The sequence below is a fragment of the Plutella xylostella genome, chromosome 25 (genome assembly GCF_932276165.1).
Source record: "Plutella xylostella chromosome 25, ilPluXylo3.1, whole genome shotgun sequence".
Taxonomy (NCBI): Eukaryota; Metazoa; Arthropoda; class Insecta; order Lepidoptera; family Plutellidae; genus Plutella; species Plutella xylostella.
In genome coordinates this window covers 7447317-7461502 of record NC_064005.1, presented here as the reverse complement: position 1 = coordinate 7461502, position 14186 = coordinate 7447317, and the positions used below count along the sequence as shown (strand labels likewise).

The 14186-nt window shown below is 38.2% G+C and overlaps 1 protein-coding gene and 1 long non-coding RNA gene across 2 annotated transcripts; both read left to right on the top strand.

Moving 5' to 3' along the window:
- LOC119691038 (silk gland factor 1) lies at positions 1 to 1669 on the top strand. Its single transcript, XM_038107446.2, has one exon. It carries the CDS (start codon positions 61 to 63, stop codon positions 1090 to 1092), a length of 1032 nt encoding a protein of 343 aa, XP_037963374.1. The 5' UTR covers positions 1 to 60; the 3' UTR covers positions 1093 to 1669.
- Positions 1670 to 10620: 8951 nt separating this feature from the next.
- LOC125490591 lies at positions 10621 to 13504 on the top strand. Its single transcript, XR_007267786.1, has 2 exons — positions 10621 to 10938; positions 13334 to 13504. It is a non-coding gene; the product is annotated as an uncharacterized LOC125490591 (long non-coding RNA).
- The last annotated feature ends 682 nt before the right edge of the window (positions 13505 to 14186 follow it).

Below are 14186 nucleotides of genomic sequence, written 5' to 3'. Positions count from 1 at the left end.
TACTCTTTCAATCAGTGGTAGTGTTTGCGGCGGTCCGGCGGCACGCGGAATGCGCTAGCCATGATCTCGCAGAAGCTGTCGTACGGGGACGTGCCCGCCAGCGCGGCGCTGAGCTCGCTGAGCCCCGGCCTGGCGCCGCCCTACAACGGCATGGGCTGCATGCCGGCGCAGGCCTATCCGCAGCTGTACTCCAACAACATGGTGGCGGGCGGCTCGTGCATGGGCTCCCCGGGCGTGGGCTACAGCCCGCCCAGCAGCATGCCGTCGTGCATGGGCGGCGGCTACTCGCTGCCGCGCGAGGACCCGGCCAGCCCCACGTCGGCGCTGCAGCGCGCGCGCACGGACAAGACGTACCGCCGCTCCTACACGCACGCCAAGCCGCCCTACTCCTACATCTCGCTCATCACCATGGCCATCCAGAACAACCCCTCGCGCATGCTCACGCTCTCCGAGATCTACCAGTTCATCATGGACCTGTTCCCCTTCTACCGGCAGAACCAGCAGCGCTGGCAGAACTCCATCCGGCACTCGCTGTCGTTCAACGACTGCTTCGTGAAGGTGCCGCGCACGCCGGACAAGCCGGGCAAGGGTTCGTTCTGGACGCTGCACCCGGACAGCGGCAACATGTTCGAGAACGGCTGCTTCCTGCGCCGCCAGAAGCGCTTCAAGGACGAGAAGAAGGAGACGATCCGCCAGGCGCAGAAGCAGACGCACGGCCACCACCCGGGGGACAAGCGCGAGCTGGGCCACGACAAGGCGATGGCGGGCGGCGGCGCGGGGGGCGCGGGGGAGGACAAGGACATGCGCGACGAGCTGCTGGCGCAGCTGCACGCGCCCGAGCTGTGCCTGCCGGAGCACGCGCCACTCGCGCTGGAGCACTACGCGGCGCTGAAGCAGGAGCCGCCGGGCTACGCGCCGCCCTCGCACCCCTTCAGCATCACGCGCCTGCTGCCCGCCGCCGACTCCAAGACCGACCTCAAGATGTACGACGTGAACTACGGCTACTCGCACGACAACTACTACCAGAGCTCGCTGTACCACCACGCGCACCACGCGCACGCGCACGCGCACCACGCGCAGCCGCCCTTGTGACAGTACCCGCTGGCCTAGGCACCCCGCCCGGGCCGGACCCCCGAGTGAAGTGAGTGATGGACTCGCCGATAGGTATAACTTTGTGAATTTTGTGTGTAAATGATACGAGTGTACATAGTAACATATATTTGCGAGTAAGTTACATGAGTATTTAGTGTAAGATCGAGTAAGGCGGCGGCGGCGCGGCGCTAGGCCTAACTGCGCCCGCCCGCGCCGCGCCGCTCCTCACAGCCACTATTTAGTAAAACAACTCACATCTACTCAACTTAAAGGATATAAATCTCGTACAAGTAATATCTTATAGGTATTCTTTTATCAATGCGTATAGTTTAGCTTGAAAAAGGTAAATCCTCAATATACAGTGATCCACCAAATTTGAAGTTCATCAACTAATGCGTATTTTCAATACGTCTTTAGCTTTTTTAGCCTTCTAAAATTATCTATATGTGTGAATTTACATTCGATTAAAAAAACACAATGAATAAATCCTCTTCGTTTCTTATTAGACAAAAAAATAATTTTCCTAAAAAAGTTTGCCATAAACCGTTCCTGTGTTGTGTACATAGAAAAATATAAACAAAACGGCAACAATATCACGTTTTTATCGAAAGCTTCCAATTAATCTGATAGTGTTATCAAAAGTCGTCATTATCAAAGAGATTATTTGCTTATGTCGAAAATGGAAGTGCCTCGCCGACGTTGAACTCTTTTGTATAGAAAGTCAATTGCCCCTCTCACACAATATCGATTATTTGCTAGCAATGAGTTATCGAACTATAAAATTACAAATATAAACTGATATGTATCATTAAAAATGAAATAGTTGTTCGTGATAAATAATAAAATGAAAACCATGCATAGATCATACTAAAATGTTTTACTGAGTGCGTAGATTATACGTTCGGCAAAGTTAATTCTGCATATGAAATTCTGAAAGCTAAATATTTATCTGCAGGTTTTAATGCAACAAAGTCAATTATGCTCGTAAAAATCACGTTAAATTGCTTAATAAAAAGTTTATATTAAAAATAAAAACTTGTATTTATAGGGATTCAACACTAACTATCGAATTCATGTATCTCAAATAACTTTTTTTTAATACGACCGGAATATCATTGCAACAGTTGTAATCTAAGTTTTTTACTTACATATGGTTTTATATTAATAGGGATATAGTTTTTATAATGATTGATATTTACACTTGAATAAGTGCGTAATTTTTCAATTCGTTTAATTTAAAAATATGTTTTATAGTACTGCGATATGTGCAATGTGTTAAATGCTCAAGAACTTCATATACTTATGTCTGATTGGTATATAAGTCATTTAGTTGCACGTATGTTTTTTTCCGACTTTGAAAAAAGGAGGTTCTTAATTCGACTTTTCTCTTTAATAAGTACAGGCACTTTCATAAAACATAAATTAACTTCAAACTCCAATAAACCAGCTAAAGCGTGCCCCACTAAGCTTTTCTATACCATACAGTAATATGTATTTTACCTAAAGGATATTTTAATATTGTAGGAATGTGCAATATAATAAATAATATTAGTGAGAAGATGATATATAAATATAGTTCAAAGTTAATTTACTTTTATATGAGCCTAGGTATGTTAAGTAAGTACACATTGTATCTTACTCTGATAGTTTAGGTTTTTAATTTTATTTTAAAGAGAGTTTTACTAAATAGTGGCTTTGAAAATATAAATATAGCGAAGTTAAAGTAAAGTAAAAGTACTACAGCAGTACTGATTTTTATAGTGTTTATCACATTCATGGTGCAAATTTTAGATGGTATCATACATTTTACTCCCGTATTCATAGATTTTAAAAAGGTTTGATAAATTTATTCAGAGTTACAGTAAGATAAGCGTCCACCTTTCAGTACGCAATGGACGATCTCATTCAGTATTTTTTGTCGATCGACATTGCCGATGCAGTTTCTATATACATTTATGACTATCAGTTTGATGCAATATAGGTTAAAACACGAAATGGCTAATGAAGATCTAGCAGTTAAATACTCTTCTCTCAGGTTGATTATTAATGATTATACTTAAATTTTATAAATTAATGTGGAACACACATATTACATATTTGAAATCGTTCACATGACTTTACGGCATAGTAAATTTTTGATGCTTCTTATAGAAGTTACTCTACAACTGTGAATATTTAGTTATGATAACACTACGATACCAATGCACGATACTTCAGTACTGCTGTAGCCATCAAAATTGTCTGTGTTCATGAGAGTTTGGGCAACAAAATTGTATAAATTCTTAGATAGATAAAATTGAAAAAATTCTCGTATTGTCGCCATCGAACGCGTTACGTTACATGTAGATAAGTTTTGTATATATAGCCTGTAAGTAATTTTATTTAAGTAAGACTATAAATATGGTGTTTGGTGTAAGATAGGTTCCTATCGAAACTTGTGCACATTCCGATTTAAATATAAAAATATATATTTATATGCAAGTTTCAATTTAGCATTCCATTTGGCAAGTGTCTTGTATAAATTTTGATATTTTTTAAAGCAGCTAGTGAACAGTAGAATGTACTCTGGCGGCGATTCGAAGTACTTAAAGCTTACATCATATGTGCAAAAAAATTATAATTTGACATTCAAAAGAGCTTAGGTATTATTTCTTTACCTGTTCGCATTACTTAACACATACACTTGTCAAACATTGCTTACATGGGCTACATTATATACGTACTGTACATAAGTAGGTATATGACGGTGGTTATGCTAAATTTATCCGTGTGTTCATAAATACATATTTAATAATATCCTATACTCGAATTTAGATAGGATCTATTATATCATCTGTTAGTTTCAAGAGTTAATAAAATTAAGTATTTACAAAAATAATTTATGTGTTTCTATTCGATTTTCTTACTGCAAATCTGTTATACTATCTCAAATTCTTAATAGTAGTTCTTATTCAAAGTTCAAAGTGGCGCTAAAGAAAAACAAAGGACTGTGTATTTGGGTATATTTTTTTAAGTTCAACCCTTTACACAATAGCCCATTCTCTGTTTACAACCAAACATAGCTAAATGGTATTAAAAATCGTAAAAAAATATTTTCTGGTACCCGTCTGCGAGATAAAGTCAACTTTTACTGCCGGCCATTTTCACTTTTGTCGGCAATTGCGCAACTCATATTCCGGTCATTTCGTACAACGTCCGGCTGTCAGAGTAATATCCACGACATCTATGGGATCTACCAATATTATTGTTGTAATTTGAGCCTTCTACCTTTGTACTTAAAAGCCGGAATGAAGTTGGACGAGCAGAGATTTTAGGTGGTCAATGGACAGTCGGAGCCGTCAATAAAATAATAAAAACTACAAAAGGGATGACGCTTATACTAAAGTGTTAATTTGTTTAAAGAAAGGGAAATCACACGGCGTAAAAAGGTTGCATTGAATGAGGCTGGCACATACAAAGTATCTCACCAGAGACTCTGAGACTTGCCAATCACGCTCTTGTCAGCACCCACAAGGACAAAAAGCTGAGGAATGTAAATATGCTGTGTGTTAATCACGCAAAAAAAGATGAGTCAGCACTATCTAGACTTAAGCTCAACACAACTAGATATTAGAATAGAGTTTTGGTCAAATGTTCGCTTATTTCTATAGCAACAAATTTTGTTGCGTTGTTGAAGAGCTTCTTCATACTAATTGATTTTTTTAAGTGAGTAGGTATATTTTTTGTAAAGTATTGTGTAAAGTATGCCACTTACTTGACCTTGACCCTGTAATCATGAATAAACACATTTACTATGTGTTGGAACGTAGGAAATAAATACTTTTTGCGTAATATAAAGGGAATGGATTAACGATTAAATTAATAAGCAGCTGTCGTCGTTGGATAATTTAGGCCTAGGTAGGTTAGGGCCGGGCCGCGGCCAATCAAAAAGTGCCAGTGACATAGACCAAGTTAGTGCAATTTTTTCATTGCTTGGTAGTGTACTTACAATTGCTGTAATGTGTAACAAAAACACTTCAGTATATTTACAGTATTTTTATGAGTACATACATCAGTACACTAATACATGCAATGTTTTATTTATCTACAATTCCTGTTTCTTAATTATATGTATTCTGTATAGATCTGGTCTGGATCCAGTGTCAGCATAGTACAAATGCTGAAGTCAAACCTACATGTATTATGTCAGGTAGCTAGGTGTAGAATTTTTATAACGGACTATTAGTTATGTGTAGTTAGGTACAAAAATAGACTTTAAAACTTAGTAGGCGTAGCGTATGGCCAGAAAAAACGAAGCGAAAGTTAGCAAAACATACGTTTAAAAGCTACTGGTGTTCACAAATTCATATGCATCAGCGGAACACAATGGGGAATCGTTTGGTAATTATCACCATAGATTTGGTCGCGAGGTTCTACGTTGTCTATGGGTGTGAGATGGGCTTGGCCGTGACTCCGCGGGTGGTTTATGGTCGGTTGTAAAGGTAACCATTGGGCCTATAACGTAGTGTTTTTTTCCTCTGTGATTGTCTATGGACCGCGCGCCGGCTCTGTGCACGTGCCGCTATGGACCGGGCATAAACTATTGTTTAACCCTTTGAGTGCCCGTGGTACCTCGAATCACTGGTTCGTACCTACGCAATATTGCGTAGTCGGCATTCAATGTCATCATCAGCCCGTATTCATCCACTGCCGGACATAGCCATCTACATAGACATTCAATGTGTTAAAGACCAATGTAATTTGATGGGAAAAATAAATCTACTTACTTACTGATTTTGTGTGGAGCTGGAGAGTTATGATGATGGTGAACGTCCAATAGTTATTACTCGGTCTCTGTGAAAGAATCTGGTTGCGAATAGTTGAGTATGAATATTAACTAAAGCAATTGAGAAAAAAATACTAATGCAGTAGGTAGCTAAATTTTGTCAATATTTTGTGGCTAATTCAAAAGCTGATTGAAAGATGAGGGTGTTTCATTTGAAATTCTTGCTCCGTTCGGTTTTCAATTCTGGCGACGCTCGAAACTCACAACAGGCGCCGAGCCACGCGCCGCTCCACCGAATATTACATTATTACGATTTAAATAAATAAATCTTCTCAGAAAGCTGACATTTTCGTTGAAACCGCCTTTAGGTTTTTTCCTTTTCACGCACGTCGCAGGCACGTCGCCATGTTTACTTAGCTAGGGAGAGCAAACACGTTAAAGATGACATGTTTAAGAATATATATATATCTGTCTATGTTATATACATTACATGGATATATTAGGTATAGACGCCGCCGCAGCACATACGTAACATATTACGGCGACGTATTCATGTGTGAAATGCGCGATGTAGGAATCGTGTTTTGTTTTTGTTTTTTTTACCGATTTATGCTGTCGTTGGGTTGAAATGATTGTTTTTGTCACGTGGTTCGTTAATTACAGTCTTGTACAGTCTATGCACGTAATATCTGGTAATCCACGGTATGGGACTGAGGTAGAAGATTGTTACATCACTACAAATTTTGTGGTCAATGAAGAAAATATGATTAAGAATAATTAAAAGTTTTCCATACAAATACTACGTTTCTTTTACACTCTATCGACTATACCTATAGATACATCACGCCTGTTATAAATGTTGCTTTAGGTCACATATAGAAACCTTTATACTTACCGATTTACCTACGCAACTACTAGCGTAGACCAAAATAGTGCGTAGGTAAAAAATAATCCACAAAATTCCAAGAGACGTCACTGCGTATGATCCATAACATAAATTGAAAGTCCCCGATCGATCGAAAGGCCTAAACCTAGAGGGTGTACTCTGAAATACCGTACGATACCATACGAAATACCCAACATTCATCTTATTCTAAGTATAAACAACGTTCGTGTAATAGAAAGCTAAGAAAATATTAAAACATAATTTAATTTAAAATTAATACCTAATTACCTACCACATTCTTTAGCAAATCAGGAAAACATTGATAATAAACCTGTAATAAATTTTGTTAGTTGATAGGTTACCCAGAGGTAACGCAGATTGCCTAAATCCTCTCGAAAAGACCGGAAATATCCGAGATTTGCTAGTAATATCTCAATTCTCCACATCCTCAAATTTGTGAGACAAGAAGGATTTATATCCCAAGCCTTCCTGTATGGACCATCAGGCAAGAGGCGGTTGCGACTAGCAGGCAGTCGCTGTAGCCCCCCGCCGGCCCTCGCGCTCGCTCCGTCGCGGTAACCCCCCGCCGGGCCCTCTCGCGGCCAATACGGCTAAGTGGTTTGGCGTTATGGATGGTGTTTACTCGACAAATAGTTTTAAATTTTCGACCAAAAGCCGTGGGGCTGGTGGAAGATGGAAATTTTCATTCGCATGTAGGTAGTACTTACAATCGAACCTGAATACATATTTTTGTCAAACCGTTTTTTAAAGATTCCTCTATTTGCAAGCACATAGTTAACGTATACTCATATTATTAAAGTCAGTCGTGACCTCATGTGTTAACAACTATACTTCGTAAAATATAGCAATAAGCCTAAAGGGCAGCTGTCAAAACCATATACAGTGCTCCAAAATTGATAATGCGCATAGACATCTTTGACAGATCGGTTGTTTTCGATTATGTGACACATGATATTGAGTCCTATTTCTTTCGAACAAGGTGCAAAATGCAAGTGTTATTTTTAAGGCTCTTACGATTTAATGATTCGCATGTGAAGATCTGCATGTGCATTATTAATTTTGGACAAGTGTACTTAATTTATCATTTGTTAGTTTTCCACTGAAAATTAACTTTATATACAGGATGTTACAGGCATAAATATCTGACAATCAAACGTCATAATAATATGACCCATGCTATATTTTACAATATTGTATACATGTAGATAAATATTATTATAGTAGAATAGAATAGAATAGAATATTTATTCAGAAAATACTTAATGCTAAATGTGATTTACAATAATAGGTAAACTCTTAATGCTAAAGGTAGTTTAAAATGCTGAACTGAACTAGGAAATAACATAGTGACGGTTGGTACCTCCTAAAATTTTTCCAAGAACCAATTTTCCGGCCGTCCCGACGTGTCCGAAACTTATGATTTATGTGGAAGTGGAAAAACACGCTCAAGACGAAAATTTATGCTTCAGAGCTATATCTTGCAAAAATTATGCTGTAAACCGAATAAGGGGGAAACTATAAAGGAAAACAAAGGTGTAAAAATGAGTACCAAGACATGAGACCTTACCAATCTGTCTTTAAAAAAAAATCTGACCGGCCGGGAATCTAACCCGGGGCCTACAGCATAGCAGTCAGGGTCAGTAACTAGGTACTACACCATTCTATCGCTATTAGGTATAATAATAGTGGCCGGGTCAATCGATTAATCCTACTGGCTACTGGCCACTGCCGGAGTTGTCGACGGGAGTACGGGCTGATGATAATTGAATTGCAGGGAACCTATGATTCCATCTAGTCGTGCGTTTTGCAAAAGGCCTGTATTGTACATTATGTAATTTTTTACTAGCTATGTATACCTTTTAATTATTTATAAAAGTCACAGAACATCCATTATACCTTGATGACATCAGCATAGGATTTGACTGTAATAGAACTCGTATTTATCTATTCCCTTTAAACTTGCTTACCCGCATGTAGTGAGATGGCCGTGACGAAATTGTTTCATTCACTACAACACTTGTTCACTTTGTTCGTCATTTCTGAATCTGAGTGCGTTGAACTGCTCCCAGACTCGGCTTACTAATGCCCCGGTCGCCATCTTGGATTCCTACCAATTGAAACCTTAAATATCGTCATTATTCTAAGAATTTGTTGGTGCAGTAGTATATACGACTATAGTAGGACTATATTATTGAGCATAATTTGTGTTTACTAAAAATATAATAGCGGGTACTTTGATATAGATCCTTACTAATGTCATTATAATTAGGTACAATTCTTACCTAAACATCTGGTCATTCTAAGCACCTTTAAAATGCGACGACCGCGTGTATGATCTGTCTTTCGATCCATGAGCAAAGTTGCTGAAACTGAAATAACGTGATAAGAAATTTTAAAAAAGAGCAATAAATCTGAACTGATAATAAAACTAAATAATATATAAGTATACAAACTTATCTAATAAACAACCAGCCATTACAAAATCAATACCAATAGCTCAAATAAGAGATAATGCGTCAACTCATCACAACAAATGCCGAATGTTACGAGTGTCCGCGTAACATGGAAATTTGAATCGATATCTCGATATTTATCAGTAGATAATACTAGTTGATAACATAAAATATACAGCTATTACGTTCGATTCATGGGGAAAATATGCTTCGCGCCTTTTTCTGGGATTGGCGGCAAGATATGCCAGAAATGTGAAACGTATTAAGTATAGGTACCTACCGGGCCTATTTGATATTGATATTAATTTAGACAGTCGATCTTTCAGTGAAAGGGGAACTGAAAGAAAAAAGTATAACTATGTAATGACGTGACCGCGTCGCGCCGCCGCCGCCGTCCTTATCAAATAGTCGATATTTCTGTTTGCCGGCCGACTATCGGCTTCAATGGGAGAGCTTGGAGTGTATCTTGCGTATTTGAGCAATAACTTGTTTGATTATACTTTACACAGCTTGTTCTGTGATTAGTTTCGACTATCAATAGATTGAGTCGGTGTGTTTTTTGTTTTTTCAATTAGAGCTCGATTACTGGTGATGTTCAATTGTTTGCGCGCGCCGCAGTGTTTGCGTGCAAATGAGTTTGGTATTCGCGAGGTTTGTTTTCTTTTGTCTGTGCTCTGTAAGTTTGTGACAGTTGGCAACATTGACTCACGGTGATTATAATGTCGTTTTGTCTCGTGACATGGACACATTCTGTACGAGGCGCTCGCTCCTCGCACTTGAAATGACACAATAGTGTTGATTTACTCGCCTACATGTGGTTTAGGCTGAGCGTGTGTTTTTCGTCTACGCATAGGTACTCGTATTAAACATTCGTTACTATGACATTAGGTAATCTTAGAAACATTGCTTAACACCACCTTAGCACAGATGTCAAAATTCCTAAATAATCAACCTAATTGAGTACATAAAAGTACTTATATATTTTGTTATATGTTCATTATACTAAGATTAGTGGCCTCGATGCCGAGCCCTCAGAGCCCCAATCAAACCGCAATTCGGCCAAAAATCAGCCTCAAATAAGCCACAAATCCGAAACAGACGCTAACAGCCTAGCCCCTTTCCCACAAACAGTCTCTACGCAGCACTTTTACTCCACTCCCACATGTAATAAAATACTAACCTACGGCGATATGCACACTCACAAAGTTATCTTAACATTCACCTGGCTCTTATTTACGAGCAGTACAGCCTGTTTTCATTTGGAAGGAACGAATAAACAGAATGGTGGTACAGTAATATGAAAGCCGATCGCATTAGCTAAAGAAGCCATTATTAAAAAGTATCGAATTTCTGAACGCAGCGGGTTCTGGCTCGGCCAATGGCATTCTCCCGCCAACCCGCGAGCCAATCGAAGCTCGTTCTGTTTTTTTTTAAATGTAGATCGAGTTAATGGACTGTTCTTCATTTTGATTTATGTGTTGTTTCGGCATTCCGTTGGCCGGCTGTTGTTTTTAGTTATTCGTTGTGGTTTTTGCTGCATCGCGGCCGGCTCGGTAAATAACGTTGGCCTGGCTAATTAGGAAAAAACTGTTTGTTTTTATTCAGGATCCTCTCGTTATATATTCTTGAGTGAAACCGTCGGCTCTTCGCACAGATTCATCTTTCTTTAAACAAACTTTCCTGACACAAAACAAGATTAAAAACTATAATGTATAACTTAGGTAAATAAAAAGCTATCAACAAAATATGCTTAACACATGCCTACTAAACTAACCAGTTCCTACCTATCAACAACTTTTGTTTGTGATGGTATAGAAAATACAGGGTAGGTCTGTACCCGTGCACCTATACATAGGAGATTGCGTTAGAATATTACACGTTATTGCTGTTTTAGAAAAGTTGAAACATTTTTTAAATTAGATTTATGCATTAAATATTACTAGCGTACTTACTCCTTTTGAAATCATTGAGTTTATGTTAGATTCAATCACCATTAAAACTACAAACGTAGACTATTTGAAATATTTAACTTAAGTAGATGACATACCTATCTAAGATCTAAAACTCACCGTGATAAAGTAAACGCAAGCAAAGAATTCATGTTGCAAATAAACAACAAAAATAAAATAATTTAAATACAAAACGAAAGCTAACAAAGAAAGCAGTAGTACTGAAATCTGCGAAGCATCAACCATCATCTTTACTGAAAAAAAATAAAACTTATTTTCTTCAATGCACCAAACCAGCCAGTAGTCACACTCAAAGAGGTATTCCGAAATAAGTATCGGTATAAAAAGGCCGCATATCCAGGCCGAATGCTCCTGGCCTCGGCGCATGCGCGGCGCCTGAGTCAATACTACGGGCCACGGGACCACGGCCGATGTAGATGCTGCTATGTGTTATGTTTCTTGCTGTGTTGTGTTGTGGTGCTTGCGAATTAGATGAGATGATCGGCCTATGATATTGTTACTATTAGTAGGTATTTGATGGACGGTGGTGTGGTATTGTAGTGTAGGTGGGTGAAATGCTTATGTAGACCGTACAACTGTAATGTACAAGCCTGTTACTTACTAGATAAAAAAATTTCCATTTTCCAATAATTTCCAAGATATGTAAGTATGGTAGGTGATAGGTAAGGTATGTAGCTAAGTTATTGTTTACTACCCAATAATGTTTCAATTAGAATAATTCTTATTAGAATTGTACTTAATTATTTTGGGAGGTGTTTTAATGCACGAAAGAAAACCTGTGATACCAAGCATGCAATAATAATAAATAAATAAATAAAATAGCTTTTTAGTTAATTTTATCATGCCAGTGAAATATAGGTACTTACTTACGTTTTTCTTAACTCTTCGAAAAGATTTCTCATATTAAATCAGACAGTGAAAATTTATGAAATAATCCTTAAATACTTCAAGACATTTCCTCAAATAATTCCCGTAGAAACTCAGTGTTAATAAGAGTCAATATTAGCTAGAAGAAAAATTTGCCGGGTCCCGATACAGTTATGGAACTTAATCGCCGGGCAAAGTCAACATCCGCAAGCCCAGGGCTGCCAACGTGCAGGTAAAATACATCGTAGGGTCATCGATGAATGGCCAATGGACCATGATAAAGTTTCAGTAACAACAGCACCAAATTACGTCTAAACGGAAAATAACTAGCTTTATGACGCCGTCGTCGAAATAGATTTGACAGCGCATCAGAATATTACCAATTAAAACCTTAATACTTATTGTGTTCAAATTCTCAATTAAATCTATCAAAATATTAGGGCCATTCGGTATCATTATTTTCTAAGTGGAACGTTTTCATTGCTACGAGGATGAGTGATGACACTGATGGCTTAGAATAAGATAGCTGGTAGTAGCCGAAATGCATGCCACCCTTTGTGCCCCTATTTAGAGGTGAATTAAATATGCATATATTTTTAAATAAGGTTAAACCTCTGAATAATAACTTCACGTAAAATCCTATGGAATAAAATACATCCATTTAATATCGCCTTCTGCCATCTTTGAGACGCCTTTGAGCTAACAGACTCTTGTTGGCTCATTATTGTTAAAATCTGTCTTACTTTTAACAGATATTTAATAACTGCCGCCTTTTTTACAAAACTCTCTGATAAAATACAGAACATTTTTCAACAATTGTTGAACGATGAAGTAAATTAGTGTAAGTCGTGTAAGTACGAGTAGATAGATAAAACGCTTATTTGTTCTACTTTCTTTCATACACAACAAATATCTATGACCGACGATGTTCATAAGTTGTACATATATAGGTATCTACATAGATACCTCCCTATTGAAATTAAAATAATTTCGCTTGATTTTGTTTTATGCCCACATCTATTTGACGACCAACTTGTGTGGGGGCTGGTGACTTGGAGTCGGATGGCAGTGAGTGAGATATCCTCACATATTACTTTTACTATTTTACTAAATCAAAATCAAATAAGACTATCGCCTGGTGGACACCTTCTTTTAGGTATAATTAAAAGGGGGTAGAGTAGAGCACCGAATAACACCCAAGAATAGAACAGGGAAGCAGCAAGATAATTGCCTGATAACTAAAAAATGTGTCGCTAATAAGATCAAACAATCGTTACAGGTCAGGCCACGGCGGGGGTGCGGCAGGGCGCCGGCGGGGCGGGGAGAGGGGTACTTCATAAGTTCAATTGGTCGAAAAATTGGCACCGGCTAATCACGTCCTTTGAATCTGAATGTTTAGTTCGAGAGTGAGACAGTAGATAAAAAAGGAAAAAGTTGTTAAATAAATATTTAAAAAAATTCATGGTGAGATGGATATTTAATTAAGGCTTGATGAGCATTATTCAAGTTTGAACTTAAGATAGTAGTTTTTGAGGTTATTTATACAAATACAGAATAATGCATATACAAACATAAACAATAAATAAACATTGATAAGTACTTCCAAACACACATTTTACCTGAGAATACCAAGTTTGGGTGCTGGTATTTTAACTTATAACTGGCCCTGTAGCACAGGGCGCTATTAAGACGTGACAAGAGTTTTCTGTCGCGCTCGCACTTGAGGCTGCGCGATGTGAGTGAGGGCGATGCAAAACTCTTGTCACGTCTTAAATGCGCCCCGTGCTAGCCCTTCTGGTTACAATATCTTGTCTTTCTTCTTACTTGGTTCCTTCCGGTTTAAACAATCCGTGCTAACAATTAACCTTATTTAAAAATCCAACTTCGTCACAAGTTATTTTTTATCGGTAATTCTTTACAAATTTCCTTTTTATTAAGTCCTTTTCCTTTTCTCTTAATCAAGTTCTTTCTGAATGTTTATTCATCACCCAGATTCTCATTAAATTCATGAAGTTTTTTTATAAATGTAGGTAAAACATGACATAATTTGGAAACCTTGAGTACCTATTTATTTAATCATTATAATGATATATATTATTACAATGAAACATATGTATATAAGAACGTAATAA

Coding starts and splice junctions, on each gene's coding strand:
- LOC119691038 (XM_038107446.2), top strand. CDS start 61: ATGATCTCGCAGAAGCTGTCGTACGGGGACGTGCCCGCCAGCGCGGCG.